The sequence below is a fragment of the Physeter macrocephalus genome, chromosome 8 (assembly GCF_002837175.3).
Source record: "Physeter macrocephalus isolate SW-GA chromosome 8, ASM283717v5, whole genome shotgun sequence".
Taxonomy (NCBI): Eukaryota; Metazoa; Chordata; class Mammalia; order Artiodactyla; family Physeteridae; genus Physeter; species Physeter macrocephalus.
In genome coordinates this window covers 11,676,377-11,702,067 of record NC_041221.1, presented here as the reverse complement: position 1 = coordinate 11,702,067, position 25,691 = coordinate 11,676,377, and the positions used below count along the sequence as shown (strand labels likewise).

Below are 25,691 nucleotides of genomic sequence, written 5' to 3'. Positions count from 1 at the left end.
GCCCGGGGGTGGGCAAAGGGTGGACTGGCAGAGGGGACCACGGCAGGAGGGTGGGCGGAGGAGGCGGATGGAGGGGCCACTGAAGGGGAAGGAGAGAATCGCTGTGAGTCGTCCCTGGCCCCTTCGCGTGTCCTCCGTCACCTGCAAGGATGGAGGCTGCGCTGATCTCCGTCCCGGCAGAGGACAGTTTATCACGAAAGGATGTAGCTCAGTCCCAGCCAGAGGGAAGATGGCCACAGGGCAGAGATGGGCTCGTGGCTCAACCTGAGGACACGTCAGGAAGCCCAGAGCTGGCCGCCGGCCTGGCCGCGTGCACCAGCGCAGCCGTGCGGCCCCAGCTCAGCGTCCCGCCTCTCCCCAGACTGGACTGTCCCCTCGCTTCTGACCACCTTCCGGTCCACCCAGCCCTGGAACAGCTGGGAGAGCGAATCCATCCCAACACGGACAGCCGGGACCATGGGGACGGCGCCCCGTCTGTTGAAGACACCCTCAAATTGTGCTGAGATGACTAACATCACAGATAAGACCCATGAGGGATGAACAGGTGAGAAAAGGGACTTAGCCGAGGCTGTAAAACTGTGTTCCCAAACTGGGGGCCCGGGCGTCCTGGGGAAGCCCAGCAAACTGGCAGGTACACGGGGAGTCACCAGAGCTTCCCAGGGTACACGGGGATGTCTGTCGGCCACCACGTTACCGACTGATACTGAGTTCTTCGGACCTAACTCATGAATCAATAGAACCATTAAGCGTGTCTTTTGGTCGGGGCACCATGAACCGATTACTGAGACGGTGCCCAGGACGGAGAAAATTTGGGGACACCTGCTAGGAGAGCGCAGGGGAGATTCTGAAGCATCGTGAGGGCGGGTGTGGGTGGAAACAGGCTGAGAAAGGAGTCGGGGATGGGGACGGGGCGATGGGACCGCTGGCCAGACACATGGACAGGCGGGCGCTGGGAAGGGCTGGGCAGGGAGAGAGGCCAGGAGGAGGCTCAGGTGGAGTTCTCAGGGGCTCGGAGACCACACCGGTGTCTCCTTCGCGCTCTTCACGTGCGCGTGGAGTCTCACGTGCTGTCGGATTTCATTTCTGTCTTCCCTCTTTTTCTATAAGATGGGAAGTGAGGTTCAGACAAGTTAAGGATCCGAGACACCGTCCCATGGCTAGAAACGCACAGACTCAGGATTCTCATGAATAGTGTGTTACTTCGATAATGAGGAAACAGTATCGCCATTCCGATTTTGAAACCTCAAGACAGAGCATTACCGTTAGTCATGGGTAGAGTTCAGAAACGCGATCTTGAAGACCAGCCCCTCCTCCCTGGCCCTCTTCCTTTGGACTGTTTTTGCTTCTCTTGTGTTTCCAGCTTTCTACATGCTTCAGTCAGTCCCAGAGGAGTCGCCGGTCCCAGGGGCCTGGATCGCAGCTCCCTGGGACCCATCCCCCGGGCCCTGGGTCTGGCCTCCGGGACCCGCACTGGCCCTGGATTCTGCTGGGGCGCCCCACAGCCGGGAAGGCTCACGCCCGCATCGTGGAGAACCCTGCAATTCATTTAACACTTTCTCCTTTGACAGATTTGTGCTGACTCTGTATGACCCCTCACATAGACCTGTGGGGATATTTCATCTTCCTTCCCAGTAAATAGAAATTAATTTCTCCTAAAAGCAGAATGCAACAACAAAAATCTGGTTCACTGAGATTTTGTCACAGTTTCCAGGAAAGAGGAAGAAAGATGTCATGACTCTCGGATCCAAGTCTAAACCTTCCCTTGGTTTAGCCCCTGGCTCCGTGTGAGCAGGCGGGAAAGAGCTCCGTGTCTGACCGTCCTGTAAAATCTGCCAGAATGGGTCATGGGTCACGGCTGACCCCGTGGCCTGGATTATCCCCTCCTGCTGGCTGTGTGACCTCAGCCTCCCGAGATATGTTCCTCGAATAGTGCCAAGGAGTGCTGACGATGACCAGAAGCTGGGAGAGGCAACGGAGGATTCCGTTCAGCGTCTCAGGAGGAACCAACACTGCTGAGGCCTTGACCTCAGGCTTCCAGCCTCCAGACCTGGGGGAGAATACATTTCTGATATTTAAGCCCTCCAGTCTGGGGTACTTTGCCACGGCAGCCCTAGGACACTAACGTACCTTTCTGTGCTGGGAAGACTTGGCGTCCATAGCTGTCTCTCTCCAAGTAAAACTTTGAAGGCGTAATCACGTACCAGTACCTGCTACAAGGGGCATCAGCAAATGCTAGAAATCAGGTGTCCTCTGGGGCATCCCTGGTGGCGCAGTGGTTGAGCGTCCGCCTGCCGATGCAGGGGACACAGGTTCGTGCCCCGGTCCGGGAGGATCCCACGTGCCGCAGAGCGGCTGGGCCCGTGAGCCGTGGCCGCTGAGCCTGCGCGTCCGGAGCCTGTGCTCCGCCACGGGAGAGGCCACAGCGGTGAGAGGCCCGCGTACCGCAAAAAAAAATTAAAATTAAAATTAAAAAAAAAAAAAAAGAAATCAGGTGTCCTCGCCCTTCAGAAGAGCCAGCTTTCCAGGACACCACTGACGGTGGCCACCACTACCATGGGCAGGAGGGCTCCTGAAGCTCTGAGGCCAGGCTCTGGGGCTTCAGTTCTGATGCCGGTTCCAATGCGTGTGTTCTTCTACATCACCAAGCAGTTAACTCAATTCTGACACTATTTACCAGGACATGGCATCAGGTGTCACAGGGCTATCAGAGGGGGCTCAGCCCTACTCAACAGCTCCCACCCCATCCTGCCGTCAGCTACAAATTGTCACTCGCCATCTGCCTCCACAAGGATGAAGTCACCCTCCACTGCAGTGGCTGAAGGTCAACACCCCCTGAAAGGAGCTCAGGGCGGAGATCAGGAATGAGGCGCTCTGTGCGCTGGGAAAAACTGGCAGAACAGGCCTTCAGATAGTTAGAGATTCTCAGGAGATTTTATGAGCCCAGTTCTTGCATCTCCTCGTATCTAGAAAAGCACTAAGATCATTAACGGTGACACCTGCTCTTCCTGACTAGCAGCGCCTCTGTCAAAACGTGCGCTTGACTGCACGTACCCCCTTCACTGAAATCATATGTAACACTGACCTTCGCCCCTACCTCTTTGGAGCAGTTTCTCAGAGCTCTCTGAAATTCTGTCTCCCGGGCTATAGTCCTTATTTTGCCCCCAATAAAACTTAACTCACAGCTCTCACATTGTGCTTTTTTTTCCCCAGTCGACACCGCCCACTTCAGATGCCAGCAGCTAGCAGGTACACGTTGTCACCTGTGCTTCTGAGCAACTGGCTATAGATCAATCGGAGGTTCCAATGACCCCCTCCTTGGAGTTGGATAATTTGCGAGAGCGGCTCACAGGGAAACATTTTACTTACTAGATCACAGGCTTATAATACAAGGATTTAACTCAAGAAGAGCCAGATGGAAAGACCCAGAGGGCAGGCGTGGGAGGCGTGGGGAGGTTCCCTGCTCCCTGTGAGCTCACCACTCTCCCAAATCTCCACATGCTCACCAGAAGCTCTCCAAACCCGCTTGGGTTTTAAGGAGCTTCGTTACCTAGACATGATTGATTAAATCATTGGCCATCATGACTGAACTCAACTTCCTGCCCCTCTTCCCTTCCCGGAGGCTGGGGGTGGGACTGAAAATTTCAGCCCTCGGGTCACAGGATCGCTTCCCCCAGGCAACCGGTTCCCATCTCATTAACAAAACACTACGACCTGAAGTCCCTTCATTAACATAACAGAAGACGATGCTCTCTTCACTCCCAAGGGTTTTAGGCGCGCCCTGTCAGGAACTGACACAGACCCAATAATATATTTCTCTTTTTTCCTACATTTGTAGGTATTGTGAAATAGTCACCATGATGAGTTAACATCTGTCCTCATACTTACATTTTTTTCCTGCGATACTTTTAAGATCTACGTTCTTAGCAACTTTCAAAAATGCGATACAGTATCATCAGCTCTGAGATGTAACGTACAGCACGGTGACTATAGTTAATATAGTTCTTATTGAAAATCAGAACAGGGCTTCCCTGGTGGCGCAGCGGTTGAGAGTCCGCCTGCCGATGCAGGGGACGCGGGTTCGCGCCCGGGTCCGGGAAGATCCCACATGTAGCGGCGCGGCTGGGCCCGTGAGCCATGGCCGCCGAGCCTGCGCGTCCGGAGCCTGTGCTCCGCAACGGGAGAGGCCACAGTGGTGAGAGGCCCGTGTACCACAAAAAAAAAAAAAAAAAAAAAAATCAGAACATCACAGAGCACAAAGCTCTCTCCCCACCCTGAGATGTGAACCTTCCACGGAAGTTCCCAAAGCCACTTCTTTGTGACCCCAAGGCCTTTGGCCAGCTCTGGGGAGACGGGTCCCCTTGCGCTCCCAGTCCAGCCACTTCCTTTCTAGAACGTGCTCTCTGCCTGCAGGGATGGCTGGAGGCCAGCAGCAACACGGGCAGCTTCAGACACCTACCTTTCTGTCTCCAGCCTTCTGGCCCAAGCTATGTTTACCAGAAAATCCTTTCAAAAGGAAAGCATGTCTGCTGCATAGAGATGTGGTGAAGCATCCCTCCCTGCCCTGACCCAGCTCTTACCTGTGCACCTGCAGAGTGGAGACCCGGCCAATCATCCCTCTCCCTTCCTCCGCTTCCCTTTTATAGAAACGGCTCCTCTCCCTGCTGCTCTCTTTTCCGGCAGCAAGAGAAATGAAACTAATGGCCTGCCACAGAAAAGAAACTGAAGAATCAATATGCTTCCTGGTGACTTACACAGCTGTCCTGGTGAGAATGTGCACCTAAGTTTCCTGGTGGGCTTGTAAACACACGGGGGGGTGGGGCCTGCCACAGAAAAGAAACTGAAGAATCAATATGCTTCCTGGTGACTTACACAGCTGTCCTGGTGAGAATGTGCACCTAAGTTTCCTGGTGGGCTTGTAAACACACGGGGGGGGGGGCCTGCCCTGCCACCCACCCCAGGATCAGATGCCCGAGACTCTGCTTTGCTAACACGTTCTCAGAGAGGTTGGGGTCGGACTTACCCTTGGAGATCCGGTCACTTAGCGCAGCGCGGCCCAGCAGGACTATGTGAGATGCTCTGTGCTGTCACTCTCTCCCCATATCAAGCTCTGAACACGCCAAAAAGGGACGTCCACAGCTGCCCGCGGTACCCCACTTGTGCAGTGCATGCCCTCATACTCGGGTTGGTCCCTGCGCGCTCGGGGAGTTCTTGCTGGGAACCCAGCCCCGAGCTAGCCCCACTTTCTGGTCCTGGGTTGGTTACTTCACCTGCAATACTACAGGCGTGCACCCCAGGGCGCCCCAAAGGTCTCCCCGCGGCGGCGGCGGCGCTGTGACTAAAGGGGGGGTGGGTGAGTCAGGCATTGCCATCACCAGAGTGTGGGGAACCCCGAGGAGCCCCTGGGATGAGGGGCTGGCACGGGACGGGGGGAGCCGGCCTCAGTTTCGGCTTCACTCCCCCCGCGATCCTTTGCAAAACAAAAAATAAGATTATAAATTAGAAAATAAATCCCGAGCACTTCTTTGCTCATTCACTTGACTTGTGCGCAAATTTCCCTCTAAGGAAGAAATTTAGAGGCTAAAAAAATGGTTTTCAAACCCTGGCATTAGGAAGTTACAGGGAGAGTCTCCGGGGTCTGTGTCCTGCGGGATCTATTGCCCGGATCATCCAGAGGCCCTGGGCGGAGGTGAAGGATGGAGGGGGGGACTGGGCAGCCGACTTCACCGCCAACGTCTTGTGTCACAGGGCAGGTGCGTCTATGCTCCAGGAAAGTTACAGGTGAAGGCACCGCACAGAGTGACAGCCGCCTCCGTGGAGGCAGCTGGAGGGCCCTGCATCCCCGGTCAGAAGAGCAGCCCCTCATCCCGACAGCATCAAAGTGCTGGGCTGGTGCTCAAGCTGCGGGGAGCTTGAGGGCGACCCCCGGCCGGCCAGAGCCCCTCACCCCTCTCGGCCCACTGACCCTCTGAGGAAGGGCTGGCCTGAGAGCGCTCAGACAGCCCCGAGCCATCTGGAGCCAGGATGCACCCACCCTCGGCCAGACCTCTCCTTCTGAGTTTGCCTTCTCAGGCGTACAGAGGAGACCCTGCAATGTCTCCCTGATTAATGGCTTAAGGAGATGGAGGGACCAAGGAGTCTGTGGACAATAGTCCTAAGTGTGTGTTTGTGCCAGTGGGGCGAAGTAGCGGAGGCCACTTGGGGGTGGAAACCCCCTGACTCTTCACTGTCTGGGCCCCAACTTCTCCAATCGGGGTGACGATGGCGACCCACCTCGGGGCAGATGCTAGGAGGACAGGCCTGGGGCGGGCAGCGCAATGGAGGGTCCTAGCTGGTGACACACTTTCCTGTCAGGAACAAGCCGTGTTCCTGATTCTGTGGTGTCAGAAGTCCAAGCATCTAGGAAATAGGGATGCTGAGAGCTCAAGAAGTGCCTGCCTTTTCCAGGGCAGAGGCTGGAGGCCCTCCCCTCTCTGTGGGAGGGGCAGCCCTTCCGGGCCCCCCCCAACCCACCGCAGGGAGGGGCAGGTCTGCACACCTGGGAGAGCTCACGGTGGGTGGGGAGGGCTTAGGGTCACTTCCCGGGGGTCTGTGTAATTAGGACAGATGTTCAGGGGTGGCTGCCCATGTAAGGCTCGGTTTCCTTGGCAACTTTTGGTTTGTTTTGTTTTCTGGTAATAGACTCTATTTTCTAGAGCAGTTTTAGGTTCCCGGTAAAATTGAGGGGAAGGTACAGAGAGCTCCCCCAGACGCCCTGCCCTCCCCCCATGCACAGCCTACCCCACTGTTGACTACCCCCTACCCGAGGGGCACATTTGTCACAATCCACGACCGCCCATTGTCACCGGGAGTCCCCGGTTTACGTTGGGGTCGCTCTTGGGGTTATACATCCGATGGGTTTGGACAAACGTGTAATGACATGCACCCACTGTGACAGTCCCCTACAGAGGGGCCCGCGGTCCTCCTGATCGCCCCTCCCTGCTCCAGCCCCTGCAGCCCTCAGGGGTCCCCGTGCTGCTGCCTTTCCAGCGATGCCCTAATGCTCTCCAGACGCCGCTTCCAGGCCTCCTCCAAGGTGATCCGGAACCCGGAAAGGGGTTCTCTCTGACTGCTTGTTTGTGTCCAAACATCTCCTTTTTGTTCGGACACCAGTCATATTGAATGAGGGTCACCCTGCTTTAACTTATTACACCTACAAGGACCCTGTTTCCACACGAGGTCACATTTTGCGGTACTGGCGGTTAGGACTCAACTCATGAATTTGGGGGGAACAGAATCTAGCCCATAACAGGGCCCCAGCCAAGATCCTACCCAGTGGTTTGCAGACCCCTCTGCAGAGAGAGGCCCAGGCTCCCTGAGAGGCCGACAGTCACCCCCCACTGCCACGAGGTTGATGTCCCCCCTGGTTGGCAAAGGGGTGCAAGGATGAGGGCTCACATGTGTCCTGGCAGGGGCTCTGGGGGACCTCTGGACTTCTGCTCTCTCTGGCTTCCACGCCTGAGATGGACCCTCCTTCACTCGGGCTCCGGGCACCCAGAGCTGAGCCTCAGCTGCCCCGCGAGCGCCTACTACACGAAGGAGACCTCAGCACTGTTGTCAGCCACTGAGATCTGGGTGGCTTGATCCTGCAAGGGTGCTGAAATTCAGGGTGCCACGTGCTGCCATGTTTTTCAAAAGAGGCCTGCCGATAAAAGTGCTTGAAAATCATTTGTCTATCCCAATCCCTCTATTTATAGATGAGAAACTGGAGGCTCAGAGAAGCACTCTTAAGCTGGTATCGAAGTCTCCTACCACGTCTGGTAGCCAGGCTTGGGAGGGAGGTTAGAATGGGCACTTGGCAATGACTTGAGTTTCTTAACCCCAAGTCCCTGGGTATCTTGGTCCGTAGATCTATGATGTGTCTCCTAGGAAACCTGGGGTATACAGTGGCTCTCCCGAGAGCAGACCCCGCTCACCTGTCAGAGGTCCTCCTCCCCCACCCCGTTAGACAAGGTGCCACCGGCCACTGGAGCGACACCCCAGCATGGAGGTGGACACGGAATCTCCTCACTACCGCGCCGCTGGTGCCCGAGTCAGGCGCACCCAGATTTGCGGAATGAGTAAGTTCAGGGACCTGCAGGGCGAGTTCAAGAGCTCAACTGGGGTTGACCCAGGAAGTCTGCTAAGCCCTCTGACTGCTGCTCATCCTGAGAGGCGACCGTCCGAAAGGAGGGCGTGCTCGGTGATCGGGGAATAAAGGCTTTCTCTCTGCAGAGCTGTCTGGACCAGAGGCATCAAACATAGATCCAATCGTAAAACGCCTCCACACCTGGACAAGCAGTGGCTGCTTCCCCCCAACCCTCTCCTTTCCAGGGGAAGTCACTGCATCCCCTTGAAGAATTCCCATGCATTTCAGCTGTCCGGCTCATTACCTTCACTCTATAAACACTGGCATAAAAAGTCTGTGTGACAAGATTTTATACAACTGGCAAATATTTTGGTCGGCTGGTTGACAACAAACCCAAATACTCATCAAATATTGACAGTTGGCTAAGAGTGGTGGTCCATTCGGGATGCGTCTGTCTATCAAAGGCACGTTTACTGAGGCCGGGCAATGTTAGCTTGGTCCTTTTGGTATGCAGCCTTCTACCTGGATCTCTGCGGGCCAGCCCGAATACCGGTTCTTCGCATTATCCGAGTGGTTGACCTGTGCGAAGGGAAGAAAAGGATTTAATTTATCCAATCATCTAATCGACAAACGGTTAGTGTGCCAGCTGTGAGCCAAGTCATAAAAAGAGAATCACTTCCTAGGATGGGGTTTGTTGCAACCTGCTCAGGGCACGTGATTTCCTCTCCATGTGACTCAATATTTGAAGCAACTTGATGCAACACGTGGAAAACTTTCTGCAACGGTGTAAGTGGCCTTTAATCCACGTGCCCAAAAGAGTAGCCAGGAGCCGCATTTGGCTACTGAATACTTGAAATGTGGCTAGCGTGACTGATGCACTGAATTTTAAATTCTGTTTAACTTGAATCAATTTAAATGTAATCTGCAAATCTGGCGAGTAGCTGCCATACGGGACCGCACAACTCTCAAGTCTGGTTTTCAGTTCTCTGGGAGAAGGACTATGTATTTTTTTCAGGGTAATCGGAGTGTTCCTTGCTCAGAAGGAACACTTGTTCCTTGTTCAGATTGATTTGACTTTAAGGTTTTCCATCTTCAGTTCTTTCACAGATAATGGAGCACCTTAAACTAATGCTTAAAAAGAATAAGAATATGCATTCTAAACTTTGGAATTCTAGTTTTATATCTCTTTTTAATATAACAGCTTTGCTGAGACAGAATTCACATCCTATAAAATTCACCCATTTAAAGTGTACAAGTCAATGGTTTTTAGCATAGTCACAAAGACATGCAGCCATCATCACACTCAATTTTAGAACATTTTCATCCCGGGAACAGGAAAGCACATACCCATTCGAATCTACTCACCATCCTCCACAGCCTTTAGACAGCCCCTAATCTACTTTCTGTCTCTGGATTTTGACTATTCTAGAAATTTTATATAAATGGAATCATACAATATATGTCCTTTTGTGTCTGGTTTTCTTCACTTAGTGTGTTTTCAAGGTTCGTCTATGTCATAGCATATATCAGTACTCCACTTCTGTATGTGCCGTAATAATATTCCAGTGTGTGGATACACCGTATTTTATTTATACATTTTAAAATCTATTAATCAGGCATTTGGGTTGTTTCTGCTTTTTTGCCGTTATGAATAATAGCACATTCTTGTATAAGTTTTTGTGTGAACGTATGTTTTTCATTCTCTTGGCTATGTACCTATTAGTGGAATTGCTAGGACATATGGTAACTGGTTTTCAGGAAGGGATGTTTAGCAACCACTCACCTTTTCTCTCTGAATTCCCGCAGGAAGTTCAAAGCCTTTTGCTCCAAGAAACACCCAGCTCGACCTGAACCGCATGTTCCTGATCTCTTTACTTCCCAGGGCTTCTATGGCCTTCTTAGCGTCCTCCTTCAGTCTGCGTGGCAAAGGGGGAAGCGTGTGAATGTCTCACCTGCAGACTCGGGTATGTGGTGCCAGGACACAGTCTGTCCTAGGACAGGTTTCTAAAGCAGTGCCTACCCTCCTGGGGTGCAGAGCAGGAGGGAAACGCACACGCTGGCTGAGTGTGTCACATCTCTCGTTACACATCAGGCCACATCCAGGACTCTTTTAGACTCAGTTTGGGGCACAGAGTTTTAATTCTCAATTCTGAAAAGCCCTGGGTCTTGGGGTTCAGTCATCTCATCCCCAGCCAACACAGTTTTCGGTCCTTGCTGCTCTCCTGTTTACTGACCACAAAATAAAGCGGACAGAAGTTGCTGAAAGATGAAAACAAACGTCAAAACTGTCCCTTTCATATTCAGAAAAGTCAGTACCAAAAAAGAACAAAAACAAAACCTAAAGAATCCTACCGTTGTAGAAAGGTGCAATTCAGGGCAAAGTAAAGGGAGGTGGGCAGAAAGGAAAAGAAAAAATAAGTTCAGATTTTCCCAAATGGGTTAAATCTGAGTCTTTCACAGCACATGTCAAAGAACTTCCATCTGGGAGATGCTCTTTTAAGAATAAGATCTGAATTCAAACAAATCTGGGAAATGCCACGGCCAGTAGCCCCATCTCGGAAGTTCACGATGCCGATAAGCAACTCTGAGGTTCTCGGAAGTTAGGCAGCGAAGACGCACACGTTTGCTTAGGAGAGCACACTTGGAGGAACGCCGACCAGGTCATTTTCTCCCTAGGGAAAGCATTGTGTATGTGTGCATGTGCGCATGCGTGCGTGCGCGTGCGTGCGTGTGCGTACGTGCGTGCGTGTGTATAAGTCCCACCCTATCTGAGTCTTTCACAGCACATGTCAAAGAACTTCCATCTGGGAAGATGCTCTTTTAAGAGTAAGATCTGAATTCAAACAAATCTGGGAAATGCCACGGCCAGTAGCCCCATCTCGGAAGTTCACGATGCCGATAAGCAACTCTGAGGTTCTCGGAAGTTAGGCAGCGAAGACGCACACGTTTGCTTAAGAGAGCACACTTGGAGGAACGCCGACCAGGTCATTTTCTCCCTAGGGAAAGCATTGTGTATGTGTGCATGTGCGTGTGCGTGCGTGCGTGCGCGTGCGTGCGCGTGCGTGCGTGTGTATAAGTCCCACCCTGGGTTTAGCCCTTTGGCCAAGGGTTAGCTTTGCTATTTTATTTATGGTCAGTGGTGGCTTTGTCTTGCTACCTGGAAACATTCTTTCGTTTCTAGGATCTATGTGCTACACCAGCTTGTCATTTTTCTAGAAATGCAGTCTGTTCATCATGGTTTCCCATTCCTTTTCCTTGAGGAAGCATCCTGCTCCTTGGAGCTTTGTCCTCTCCTAAATGATGTACTACTGAGGGACACTGACAGGCCTGGTGCTCTGCCCCCCCGCTGGATTCCCTGACTCTCGCCCCTGCTGTGACAAGTCTGCACTCACCTGCTGCTACCATCATCGTGGGTCACCATGAAGAGCAGGGACTTCGAGGGAGCGCTCTGAATAAAATTCGTCATCGGTCCAGAGTTATCTGCTGGGTCAATGCAAATCAGTCTTAGGACCGTCTCTGTCAGCTGAGACTCTGGCCCTAGAGGCTGTGCTTCTCCTCTCAGCTTCTGTGCCCTGGGCTCTGAATCCTCTGATTCTAGAACTGTCTCTCGACCACGCAAACGATGCTTTAGCGCTTTTGTAGTAAGTGGCCTGTGGGTTCCACGGTGGGGCAATGTGAGGCAAGCAGCATGATCGGATCATAAAGATTCTAGTGATCAGCTTTGAGACCAACCGGCAACGACTGTGGCAACACAGGTGGGCTTTTCTTTGCAATTACTAAGAAAGCACCGGACCTGGGCATGACCCTCTAAGAGCCGAGTGGCTCCAGGACACCAATGAGAAATACGAGACATACAGACCACACCGGGATGGGTAAGCCCTTGCTAAGAGACCCCTCTCTTTCTTAACAGGGAGAAAATAAAGGCTCAGCTCAAACCCTGTTATTTACCACTGGGGCTTGTATTTGTAGTTATGATTAACGGCATCGTTCCCGAGTGCATCCGGGCACTTCTAATTGCTCCTCTCCATTATCGTTATAAAGATTTGTTTTAGGTAATTCTCAGTGTTAAATAAAAACGACTGCAGTCAAGACCCAGAGTCCAGAATGGAGGGACAGTTGGAGGAGGATGGACACCCTGGGCTCCAGGAATGTGTGCACCACGCCCAGCGCCGTGAACACAGCAGTAATTATGATGACATTCAGGGCCGGATGCTGATCACATTATTCTACATGTTTGGCTAAAAAAGAAAGAGATGTTTTCTCTTTCCCATTACCTGAGGAAGGGGCAGAATGAAAAGATCCGGGACAAGTGTGATCAAAGAAAAGACATTTTCTAGATAATGCCTTCAAACTTTAATACATGAACTCAGAGACTACAAGCATTTATGTAAGACAGTTCCAGAAAAAATGTGCTTCTGGCAAATTTTTTGGTAGACAAAATAAGAATGTTTGACGTTTTTGGTTGTGTTTTTTTATCCTAATTTATGTGTATAATTCATTTTAATCTTAAGAGGGAAAGAGTTTCCTTACCTCCTTCGTACATATCAAAATACTGTGCTGCTAATACTTTCCCAGTCACATCTGGAAATGAGAGAAGTGAGAGTTTTGAAAAGAAGGCACAGGGGGACTCAGGGCACATTCTGAAAACAGCGTGTTCCTTCTCTGTCTCTTTCCGGGAAGCATGACTGCCGTGGTCCCACCTGAAGGAAACGGCCGCCTTCCCTGAAGGGGGCCCCAGTGACTCGGGTCAGGAAGGCAGGGCTCACACCGGCTGCCCACAGCATCCCTCCCGCCTGCTTCCAGATAGATTCACGCCCACGTTCTTTCCCAGTGCACCTGCCTCTTCCCACAAACGCCAGGGCCCCCACTCATCCCCCCCTGCTGCCCCCCCTGTAGCTTTTCCTGCAGATCAGGCACATTTGGCTCAGGTTCCTGCAGCCCTCTGTCACTGGACTATGTGCTCACCTTGCTCATTGGGACAGACACCAAGGGAAACCCTTTCCCTAAACCTGCTACAGTTCTGTCAGGGGCCCCGATGGCAATAGTGACAGATGTTTTTTATTTCCAGGCCTAAGAGGAGGGCAGGCTGTGCTTCCCCTGAGGCCCTTTTATCGGACAAAGGTAGGAACTGGTGTCACCTTCTGCTGGGCAACCAGGAGTCAGAGCAACTCCAGGGTGTCTGTACCCCCAGGTCTGCTGATCTGGTTTTAGCCCTGACTTCTGCAGGTCCTTCTTTGCTTTTTAAAAATCAGTTTATATTTGATTTCAGTTTTTTGGTAGAACCACAGATCTCTAAAGTGAGGCACTGTAAAAAATAGTTAAATATATACTCTTAAAATGCATTAAAATATAAACCTAGACTAGATCGTGTGCAAAAATCATAAAGAAACCCAAGGTACCACTGACTATCCAATCCCAGAGCTTTTAGAGTTTTAAAGAAAACATTTAATAACTTACAGTTGACAATGGCAATATTTATTCCTCTTGCAACATTCCCAGTCTTTTCTCCTATGAGCCTGAAATGTAGATAAGCATCAGTCAAAGAACTCCTTTCTCACCAAGCAGTGAGTAGCCCTCCCTGCTCTGTAAGATCCTCTCTGGGCAAAACCACTGTCCATCCCTTGTCACTTACCATTTCCTTGTAGATACGCACTGGCCTTGACCTACCTCCCTTGAAAGTCACCCCTACTCTCGCTCCACACACATCCAGCCCCACACATCTCTACGGTCTGAGTCCCTCAGGGAACCTGGAAACTGCATGTAGTCTTATAATTCATACAAATGGCCAGGGAGAGAAACACCAGTGTTTGTTTAGCACAGGCTCTTTGCAAACACTCTCTCACTGAATCCTCAGCCTCCTCATGGGTGGGCATTCATTGTTCCACTTTATAAATACGGAGTACAACAACCAGTAGAATGGATTAGGAGCCAGAAAGTCTGGAGACAAACACACACACACAAAACCTGCTTACTTCCATAGTCTGATGAAGCTTACTAGACCATGAACAAGGAGATGAGAAGTGTGATGAGAAAGGAGATGGCAAAGTAAAGAGATACTGAAGATGTTTACTTGCTGGGTTTCGACAATTGATGGGATGCGAGGAACACAAGAGAAGGGTTGACAAACATGAAGGACACATTCAAACTGGCTGGCTGGAAAAAAAGTGAGGGTACAAGAGGTGGATGAATAAGAGATGGGTCTGACCCAACTCTGGTATCAGCTTCCATGCGTCCTCCCCCCATCAGTGCTCTGGCGGAGGTTTTGCGGACACCTGGAGATGCTTTTATCCAACCACAAAATGTAACCCTGTTTATCTCCTTAAATAAATCCCTTACACTACCTCACTTAATTTTTACTTTTAAATTGGAGAATATGAAATGCCAGCTTCAAGGGGATTGTGTCCTAAAACCAGGAAGAAGACTGACCTTCCTGGAAAGGTGAAATATTACTGAAGATCTTGTATGTGTGTGTGTGTGTGTGTGTGTGTGTGCGCGCGCATCTGTATGAGTGCATGCATCCTCTGTCAAGTTTTAGAATCAATGATACGTTATCTTCATAAAACGTCAAAGGCATGCAGATTAGAAAAGAAGTGTTACGACTGCCTTTTTTTTTTTTTTTTGTAGATGACACAATCGCCTATGTAGAAAATCCAGTGGAGTCTACAACAAAGCTACTAGAACTAATAAGTGAGGTTAGGAAGGTTGCAGGATACAAGATCATTATATAAAAGTCAATTGTATTTCTACATACTAGCAACTAACGATTGGAAATTGAAATTTTAAACTTAATATTATTAAATTTTAAATTTAAAAATATATACAATAGCATAAAAGTATGAGCTATTTAGTGATAAATATGGCAAAAGTATCTGCAGATGCATACACTGAACACTACAAACCATTACTGAGACAAATTAGATTTAAATAAATTGAGGTGAGTAAAAGACTCAATATTGCTAACATGTCAATTCTCCCCAAATTATCTAGAGATCTAATGCAATCTCAAAAAGAAAAAAGCCAGTAGGCTTTTGTGTAGGCATTTATAAGCTGATTCAAAAATTCATATGGAAATAGAATCTAGAATAGTCAAAATAATTTTGAAAAAAAAGAACAAAATTGAAGAAATTATATTAGTGAACTTCAATATTTACTGTAAAGTTATAGTTATCAAAATTATTGCATATAGTGAAAAGACAGACAAACAGATAAATGGAAGAGAATAGAGGGTCCAGAATTAGATATACACGTATATGGTCACTTGATTTTTGCCAGTGGTGCAAAAAGAATTCAGTAGAGAAAGACAGTATTATGAAAAATGGTGCTAGAACAATTAAGTAGCCATGTTTTTAAATGACTACAATTCATATTTCACACCGTTTGCAAAAATTAACTCAAAATGGGTATATCATATTACAATTCCTATTTCACACCGTTTGCAAAAATTAACTCAAAATGGGTATATCATATTATATAAAGTGGAAAACCTAAAACTATCCAACTTCTAGAAGTTTGGAAGAAACTTTGGAGAGCTTTGAAGAAAAATTTTGTGGGTTAGACAAAAAGTTCTTAGATATGACATGAAAAACATGCTCCATAAAAGGAAAAAATTGATAAATTAGACTTCATTAAAATTAAGAATTTCTGCTCTTTGATAAATACTGTTAAGAGAAGAAGAACACAAGAAACAAGCTGGGAGAATCTATATGAAAATCATATATTTAATAAAGAACTTGAATACAAAACATATAAACAAACCTCAAAATTAATAATAAGAAAACAACCCAATTAAAAATGAACAGATTTGAATAGGCACTTAACAAAGTAAGATCTTGTGTGTGTGTGTGCGTGTGTGTGTGTGTGCGCATCTGTATGAGTGCATGCATCCTCTGTCAAGTTTTAGAATCAATGATATGCTATCTTCATAAAAAGTCAAAGGCATGCAGATTAGAAAAGAAGTGTTATGACAGTGTATAACACAGTGTTATACAGCAAATAAACACATGAAAAGAGGCTCAACATCATTAGTTATTAGAGAAATGCAAATTAAAATCACAGTCAGATACTGCTGCATACCTATCAGAATGTCTAAAGTTCAAAAGACTGACCATACCACGCGCTGGTGAATATAGTGGCAGATTAATTGAAACTCTCATACACTGAGAGGAATTTAAAATGGTACAGCCACTTTGCTTCAAATATTTTATCCCACTTTGTTCTTGCTCGCATGGTTTCTGAAGAAAAGCCTGATGTAATTCCTACCCTGTTCTTTTATAAGTGTTTTTTTGTTTCGTTTTATTTTGTTGCTGTTGCTGGTTTTGCCTCTGGCTACTTTCAAGATTTCCTCTTTGTCTTTAATCTTCTGTAGTTTGAATACAATTTACTTAGGTATACATTTTGGGGTATTTATCCTGCTTGGTTTTCTCTGAGCTTCCTGGATCTGTGGTTTGGTGTCTGCGGATAATTTTGAAAAGTTCTCAGCAATATTACTACAAATATTTCTGTTTCTTTCTCTCTTCTTTTTTCTGGTATTCTTATTACATGTATTATACCTTTTGTAGTTGTCCCACATTCTTGGATATTCTGTTCTTTTTTATTTTTCAGGTTTTTAATTCTTTTTTTTTCTTCCTCTTTTCTCAGTTTGGGAGGTATTATTGCCATATCCTTAAGGTCAATGATTCTTTCCTTGGTTGTGTCCAGTCTACTAACGAGCCCATAAAAGGGGTTCTTCATTTCTGTCACGGTGTTTTTAATTTCCACCATTTCTTTTTCATTCTTCCTTAGGGTGTCCATCTGTCTGCTTATATTACTCATTTGTTCTAGTATTCCGTTGACTTTTTCTATTACAGCTCTTAGCATATTAATCATAGCTGTTTTATATTCCTGGTATGCTAATTCCAAAATTTCTGCCTTATTTGGGCAAGGTACTTAGGCTTTCCCTGTCTCTTCAAACTGTGGTTTTTTACTTTTAGTACGTCTTGTTATTTTTTGTTGAAAGCCAGACGTGGTATACTTGGTAAATAGGTCTTTAGTGTGAATGTTATGTTCATCTGGCAGGGAGTTAGGCTCTGTTTACTATTTGCTGTAGCCGTAGGTGTCAGAGGCTAACATTTCTCCTCTCTTTCTTGGGTATCCCTATAGACTCTTTTACATTGGGTTTGAGACTTTCAGTTTTTTTCAGCTGTAATCCCTTGTTATTTTACAGGAGCCCTATTATGTGGTAGTAAGACGTCAGGGATGAGGAAGTGTTCCATAGTCCTGTGATCAGGTCTCAGTCTTTTAGTGAGTCTGTGCCTCTGAGCTGTGGCCTTCACAAGTGGCTTTTTTTTTCTTTCACTCCTTAAGGGAGACAGGAAGGCCAGAGGGGCCTGGAGTTGGGTATTTCCCTCCCCCAGGTTGGCTAGTCTTTGGTAAAACCTTCATTGGGTAGACTCTGGTAAAACAGTTTCCCTTGAAGGCAGGCCTGCTGAGAAGTACGGAACACTGGGGACATATTTCAAAGTGGCTACTTTCCCATTCCCACCGCCAGAAGCATGAGGGGTTTTTTCTTCAGTCTTCCCTCTGAAAGGCTGGTTGGGCTCCTGGAGGAGAAACTCAGGAAGGTGTAGGAGCTCCTCCAAGGCTTGGCCTCCAGGAGTTAATCTCTCAAGCTCATCCAAGCTCAGTCTCCAGCTATTAGTCACTTACCCTTTAAGGGTTCCTACCAGATGCTGGATCCAGCTGAGCTCCCTGCTCCAGGTAATCTGTGATTTGATGAGCCTGCCTGTCTCTCCAGTTTTCAGGGTGGTGGTTTGCCCTGTGACCTCAATTCTCTTGTATGTATGCATTTTTAATATACAGCACAATTTAGGGTTTATGTGCTGTGATTCAATCTAAGAATTGCCTCCTTTTAATTGGCATTTTTACAGGCCACTTAATATATGTGAGATATATTTGTTCTTCGTGATACCTTCATAATTGGGTTGTTTTCTGTTTTTGCTGCCTTTCAAATTTTTTAATTTTTGCTTTCACTATATGGTGTGTATTTTCTTTGCTTTGTTAAAGGTCAGGTATTAACTAAAGCATAAGCATATTTTAAAATGCCATCTAAAAAATGGAAAGACAAAATATGGAGAGCAGTTTTATAACACAAAAGGGCTAACTACCTTAATACATAAAGAATCTTATAAATCAATTTTAAAAGACCAGTGATAGGAATAAAAATGGGCAGGAGAGATAAACAGTTCACAGAAAATAAATACACTCATCCCTCTGTATCTGCAGGACATTGGCTGCAGGGCCTGCCACGGATACCAAAATCCACGGGTGCTCAAGTTCCATAGCCGGCCCTCTGTATCTGTGAGATCTGCATGAGCGGAGATTCAACCAACCGTGGATCATAAACATAGTATGTGATCCACGGTTGGCTGAATCCACAGATGTGGAGCCCACGGAGAGGGAGGGCCGACTGTACAGCCACTCTTAGCATGAAAAGACCCTGGATTCACTCACAGCAAGAGCAATAAAACACTAATCCGAGACTAACTTTCTTCCCTCGGAATATGGCAAAAATCAAAATATTAGTCAACATGCCTTGCTGGACAGACTGTGAGGAAACAGTCATTCTCACTGTGTTAATCTGAGTCCTCCGGAAAGCAGATACCAAAACAGGGTTAAATGCGCTAGAATTTTTATTAGGGGACATACCTACGAGAGAAGATGAGAAGATGAGAGGGGTGGGGTTAAGCAGGGCGAGTTGTCAGACCCCAGCTCAAGCCTGACCCTGAGGGGAGGAAAGGGGAAAAGCTGGGGTGGGCATGTCCTAGGCTGCCAGGCAGTCTCAGGAGACTTCTGCAAGGCCATTGGGCGTCTTGGAACACAAGCTGGGCTTCAGCTGAGCCTGTGTGGCCCAGGAATGGGGCTGCCTGGTATCTCAAGGTTCTGATAAGGATTCTCTCCTTGAGAGGATTCTCTCTCTCTACTCAGGTCCCCGAGCTCTTTTTAAACTAGGCCTGACTTTTGGACTTCTGTTCATCTCTGCATTGTCCAATTTTAGCGAGAATTCTGCTAAGTCAGTTTAACCAGAAAGCCCCACCTTTGATATGTGATCACTATCCATATTCAATCAGTTTCTTAATCCTCCTCCACCCTCCAGGTAGTGTCTGAGCACCCTGTCCCGCCTTCAGCAAGAATCTTGTTAACCTGTTTAGCCAGGATCCCCTCAACCCTGATGTCTCCTCCTAGTAATTTTCCATCCACAATCTCCACCCTGCTCCTTGGCTGTAAATTCTTGCCCATGATGCGTCTGGAGTTGAATCCAATCTCTCTCCCCTACAAGACCCCACAACAGTGGTCCCTAGGCTTACTGCCATCACCCCCTTGAATAAATTCGGCCTGACCATTTGCACGAAGTGTCATGAATATTTTTTTCTGTAACAGGTCTCAGTCACTGGCTAGGAGCAGCCAGGGGAAGCCGGGCCTCCAGCAAACCTACTATGGATTTTAGAATGCAGCAACTGGAACTCTTGGTCAATGAACTACCTGCCACTAGAAACCTGAGAAGTGCCTTCTCACGGCCACCACACTCAAACATTGCCAGAGTGAGAGTCACTCAATTCCAGGGAAAGACTTCAAAATTCAAAGTGGGAGCTATTTATAATTGAGAAATCTATCCTCAGCCAAACTATCAGTTAATCGTTGGTGGGGATGAATACATTTTAAACATGAAGAATCTTTAAAAATATTACCTCCCCTTGTACCCTGTTCTCAGGATGTTATTGGAAGATGTGCTCCAGCAAAACAAGGGTGGAAACTAAGAAACTGGAAGGTACTGTATCCAGGAAACAGGGACTCCAACCACAGAGAGGGAGGCAAAGGTCGCCCCCAGGATGGCGGTGGAGAGGGGTCCCCGAATGACAGCCGCACGGTAGCTGCAGGGTACCCTGGCTGATTGGAGAGGGACAGAAGCTTCGCAGGTGAAGTTGGTAAATATCTGATGTGAGAGATTTATTTTAACCGGAGGCAAGTTGAGGGATTAAACTGATGTAAGTTCAGGGAAAACCAAGCGAGCCAACGAGAAACAAACAAAACGTAATTATTGTACACAACATGCTTCAGTCATGAAGAACCTCTGTTTAGTCCTGTTAGAAAAAAAACCAAACTGGAGGGACTTCCCTGGTGGCGCAGTGGTTAAGACTCCGCACTCCCAATGCAGGGGGCCCAGGTTCGATCCATGGTCAGGGAACTAGATCCCATATGCACACGCCGCAACTAAGAGTTCGCATGCCACGAACTAAGGAGCCCACGACTAAGACCCGGTGCAACCAAATTAATTAATTAAGTATTAAAAAAAACAAAACTGGAGGCCACAGTTTGAACATATCCCTAGATGGACCCTCACAGTCACACAACCAAAACTTAAAACCGCCCCGACGTCCCCCAAATGCTGACTCAGACCTTAAACAAAACCTAAGCTTTATGTCAGCGTTGACCTCGCAGTTATGAACAAGTCAGCTCATGCAATGCAAAGGCACATAAATTTCTAATAACAAATCACACTAGAAAACACTGCACTTACTCATTCAAACTTTATAAGCTGAGCCATGGCCACGGAGCGCCACGCCGCCTAACGGCCTTCCATTTGGAAATCTTGTTTGCCAGGAGTTGGGTTCTCCCTTGGTAAAATATTCCTATCAAGTAAACTCTCTGAATTTTATTTTCACAGTCATAGTCATGTAAATGATGAATTTTGCTCAAACCATGATGACAGTATAGTAACTTAATCAGGACAATGGTAAGGAAAGAGGACAGGAATTGTGTGATGGTGGAAAAGAGCTGACTTCCCGAGGGGCAAGGCAGCAGATAATGCTGAAAATGGGAAACAAGGAAGTTGTCATGTAAACCTGCTGTTTAGAGGTAGGGGTGTGAGTGAGTAGGGGAACTCTGCTGACAAATGAGGGGGCTGTCCCTGGGGGAGGTACGTTTGCAGGCGCCCAGGACATGGTGGTTGTAGGGGTGAAGCAAATGGCAAAAAACCTCTTGTATTTCTACATAAACCTGTATATATATATAAATATAAATATATATATAAATTTATTTATCTATTTATTTTATTTGTTGTTTTTTTAAGGCCGCACTACGTGGCCTGTGGGATATCAGTTCCCCGACCAGGGCTCAAAGCCGGGCCCTCGGCAGTGAAAGCACGGAGTCCTGACCACTGGACCGCCAGGGAATTCCCAAACCTATATATTTTGTTTGTAAAACAACGAGATCTCTGCAACCCACACCTTCTGTTCCGGGGACTTGTTACAAGAAAACACAACGCTAAAGCCACAGCAAGTGGCTTGGCATCTGGCCTCATTGATTCCTGTTCCTTTTAATTTGCTTTTGTTTGTGCTTATCCTGCTTTATTCTGCACTGAATATTGAAAAACATCTAGAATACTGTTTGAAGCAGGCAAGCTACCTTTGGTTCTACACATTCATATAGAGGGTTAGTTGTTCCTTTAGACTACTGGATTCAAGTTGGTCCATGCAGCAGACCCTACGTTTGCCAGGGTGGAATCCTGGCTCTGTCACTAACAGCTGTGTGATGAGGGGCAAGTGACTGAACCTCTCTGTGACGCAGTTGCCTTGTCCGTATCATGGGAATAATAATGGTACCTACCTCAGACAGAGTTCTATGAAGTTAAAGTCTAAGTGAGTTGGTTTGTACCAGGTAAGATGCAGTAGCTCCTATGCCATGGTCGGGAGACGGTGTCAGGCACTGTGGAGCAGGGCAAATCCCGGGCTCTGGGATCTGAGCTTGAATAATCCCCTTCTGGCGATGTGATTCTGGATGAGTGACCCCCTCTCACTGTCCCCACCCCTCCCAGGTCTTCCCGCCTCTTCCTTGCCAAGGGATCCTGCTCAGTTTTCAACCTACCTCAATGACAATCCCATTCATCAGGGCATCACCTCTGAAATTACACACACACACACACACACACACACACACACACACACACAATTACCATACAGCATTTACCATGGACCTTTGCAAACTCTGTTTGTTCTCTCCAACTATACCACTGGTTCTTAATGGGGTGGGGGGTAGGATTTTGCCACCTAGGGGACGTGTGAGCATGTCTGGGACCTGTGTGGTTGTCACAGCCGGGGGGGAGGATGGGTGTTCTCTGGCATCTAGTGGGTGGAGGCCAGGGGTGCTGCCAACCCTGAAATGCTCAGGGCAGCCCCTACCATGCAGGGCGTCTACGCGGTTGAGGTGGAGAACCCTGAACTGTGACGTCGGCTTCTTGGGCAGGAGCCACGTGTTCCACGTCATGGTCCCTCTGCTGAGTGCCTCACCCTCTGGAGTTCATCGGCGGGTGAATGTTTATCAATAAACTGTCTGGCGGAGCAAAGGGGACCTTAGAGACACGACGGACCTGCAGAGCGAAGGGGCTATTTCTACCCAACTCCCAAATATTGAATGAGGGGATGTGCCGGGACTGTGTAAGGTGTACGAAGCTGAATCCGACCCCCTCTCTGAGCGCGCTGCCCGCTCCTTGGGAGAACAAGGTACGTGCAGAGACCAAGGGACTGAGACTGGAGGGGTGGAAATGCAGCAGGTGCCAAGTGCTGTGGGCAACAGCCAACCGACAAAAAAAGGGAAAGTGTGCCTGGTTTGGGGGAAATGGTGGGATAATTGGGAATGACTTCCTACTCAAGGTTAGGAACAGACCACGTTTTCCCTCATTTGTCATAATTACTTAATCGCCCAAACCATCCTTAAGCTCGGTGTTGTGGGTTGCACTGTGTTCCCTCAAAGTTCAAATGGTGAAGTCCTAACCCCTAGAACTTCAGAATGTGACCTTATTTGGATATAGACCTTTAAAGAGATGACTGACTTAAAATGAGGTCTTTAGAGTGACCCTAATCCAAAATGACTGGTGTCCCCTTTAAAAGGGGAAAATTGGATCGAGACACACACACAGAGGGGTGGCGCTGTGAAGACACAGGGCAAAGTCGGCATCTACAAGCCAAGGAGGGAGAATGGGACAGACTCTCCCTTGCAGCCTCAGAAGGCACCAGCCCTGCCCACACCTGGATCTTGACTTCTGGCCTCCAGAACTGAGAGAGAATGAATGTCTGTTGCTTAAACTTCCCTGTCTGTGTACTTTGTTACGGCAGCCCTAGCCAGGGAATACACTGGGCTAGGACACTTCCAAGTGCCAGGGTTTATTGGGCTGTCAAGGATAAGACAGTCGCACAGAAGCTGAACCGAGCTACGTAGGGGGTAGGGGCTGCAGGGAGAGACGACACCGGCTTTAACCCGTGAGGGTGAGGATCAAAACCCAAAGGCAAGGACAGCCGTGTCCGCTGAGTTTTGATGTTTCCCTGACTTGGAAGGGCTAGAGTACAAAACATGTACTGAGGTTTCTGCTCACGGCTGTCAAATGAAAGTTCAACATGGGACACATAAAACCAATCTACGGGTCCCACCTCCCCACCCTCGGCACAGCGTGCATTCTCAGGTCCCCTCGGATGTGCCCCAGCCTCTGCCTGAGGTCAAGAAGATGCCTTTCTCTCCTGGGGCAGACTTGCTGCTTGCTCAGCCTCAGAGAAGGGAAAGAACCAAGTGGGAGAGCTAGGTTTTCTCTTCCCACTGTAGTACTTACACGTCATCCTCAAAGCAGATCTTGGCATACTTGTCCCTGCCACCCCCACTGAGCAAGCGGTAGGCGTAGGTGTTTGGGGGACACGGGGTCCAGTGGTCACATTTTTGCCTTTTGGGGGCTGGGGCTGTAACGAACAGGAATATTACAGTTAGCATCATGCAGTATTGATCAGGTGTACCCACTGCTCGACTGTGAACGGCAGCTGTTCTGTCCCAAGACCTCACACCAGCAAGTCCCAGGAGCAGTGGGGGAAAACCGGGAAGACACAAAGTTAATTTAACCTGCTTTTGTCTTCAGATAGCAAATATGCCAAAGGGAGGGGAGGTTGAGTAGGTGGAACAATTTCAGAAGGGTTGGGACTCACCCTTGATCGTCATGACTGCCATTCTTGGATTGCAAGGCATAGTCTTTTGTATTCCAATTAAAGAAAGATTAGTTGGGTCTAAGAGTGCTGGTGAACCAAGAAGTAGCCTATGGAGCATCTATCCAGCTTCTGCATTTACACTCCTGAAACACACACACACACCCCTGACCACCACTCTAGCCATGGCTGACCCCTCTCCTTTCCCTCGAGCTTGAGATGCTGAGCTTTTCTGCCTGGGCTGCTATGTCAGTGCTGGCAGGCCCTGGAGATGTCGTGCCCAGTGACAGGGGTCAGCACGTGGGGAGGACTGGGGTCAGCTGGCGATGGGTACCCTCTGTATCTCCCACTGCTGGGTGCCTCGTTGCCATCACTACCACTCATGTCTCCCCCCCTTTCCCAGGTGTGGCTGTCCACTGTCACCCACAGAACCCACTGTCCTGCACTGGGTTCAATTTAAATCCCGAGTCTCCAGAAAAAAAAAAATCAGAAAGTGCTCTCACTCCCCCAGTTTGACTGGGGACGTGCTGTTTTATGGATCGCCGCGCTCCTCTGTTTTAGCACATCTGGCTAGAGGCACAGCCAGCAGAGTGGCTGGAAGGCCCTGTTGCGGGGAATCAGGACACAGGTGGTGCTGTGATGGCCGAGTGCTCTGGGGGTTGGGCTGGACCAGGGCCGAGCTGCTTGGCGAACACAGGGATGCGGGTGCACACCCAGCCCTGGTGCCCAGGAGGACACAGAGTTCTTGGGGCCTGTGCACCCCAACATCGTGCTTACTCAGCCCTTCACATCTTCCTCCCCTTCACCTGCCTCATCCCCAACACTAACCAAAGCCCCAACCCCCCCTGCATTGCCCAGCTTGCCCTGATCTATTTTCTTTTTCTTAGCCCTCATCACTGCCTAATATCCTGCAATTGCCTTCTTAAAAGCTTCTCCATGAGGACAGGGATGTTGTCTATTTATTTTCACTTTGTAAGCCCAGCACCAAGTCTGTGTGCAGCGCAAGCAGCTGCTCCATCAATGTTGTTGAACAAAAGTGTAACCGAGCAGGACCCTATGGGGCCTTCCTGAGACAGATCTCCCACTGCCACCACAGAGTCCTCTGCCTGCCTCTTGTTTGTAGAAAAGCTGTAGTCTCCCAGGGCTCCCCTGAGTCACAAAAGCCTGGCTCAAGAATTAATGATTGACAAGTCCAGGAAGTGCAGAGAGTCCCATGCAGGAAAAATCCAAGGAGAAACATGCCAAGACACATATTAATCAAACCATCAAAAATTAAATACAAAAAAAAATATTAAAAGTAACAAGGGAAAAACAACAAATAACATACAAGGGAATCCCCATAAGGTTAACAGCTGATCTTTCAGCAGAAACTCTGCAAGCCAGAAGGGAGTCAAGGACATATTTAAAGTGATGAAAAGGCAGAACCTACAACCAAGATTACTCTACCCAGCAAGGATCTCATTCAGATTCATCGGAGACATTAAAACCTTTACAGGGGCTTCCCTGGTGGCGCAGTGGTTGAGAGCCTGCCTGCCGATGCAGGGGACACGGGTTCGTGCCCCGGTCCGGGAGGATCCCACATGCCGCGGAGC

General features: G+C 48.5%; 2 protein-coding genes across 7 annotated transcripts in view; both read right to left on the bottom strand.

Moving 5' to 3' along the window:
• Positions 1 to 458, bottom strand: part of LOC102982101 (interferon-induced GTP-binding protein Mx1) — a 59,729-nt gene extending 59,271 nt beyond the window's left edge. The window contains 1 exon segment of the mRNA XM_055086383.1: positions 317 to 458. Within this exon segment, the coding sequence (XP_054942358.1) occupies positions 317 to 458 (142 nt within the window).
• Positions 459 to 8,446: 7,988 nt separating this feature from the next.
• Positions 8,447 to 25,691, bottom strand: part of FAM3B (FAM3 metabolism regulating signaling molecule B) — a 36,125-nt gene continuing 18,880 nt past the window's right edge. For 3 of the 6 annotated variants that reach the window (XM_055086432.1, XM_055086428.1, XM_055086430.1), the window contains exons 3-8: positions 23,739 to 23,862; positions 13,562 to 13,620; positions 12,635 to 12,685; positions 11,497 to 11,587; positions 9,888 to 10,020; positions 8,447 to 8,683 (exon numbers count right to left, since the gene is read on the bottom strand). In XM_055086432.1, coding sequence (XP_054942407.1) covers positions 8,594 to 8,683; positions 9,888 to 10,020; positions 11,497 to 11,587; positions 12,635 to 12,685; positions 13,562 to 13,620; positions 23,739 to 23,862 — 548 coding nt within the window. In that variant the 3' untranslated portion in view covers positions 8,447 to 8,593. The remainder of the gene's footprint in view (positions 8,684 to 9,887; positions 10,021 to 11,496; positions 11,588 to 12,634; positions 12,686 to 13,561; positions 13,621 to 23,738; positions 23,863 to 25,691) is intronic. The other 3 variants (XM_024120348.3, XM_055086429.1, XM_055086431.1) reach the window with 2 other exon arrangements.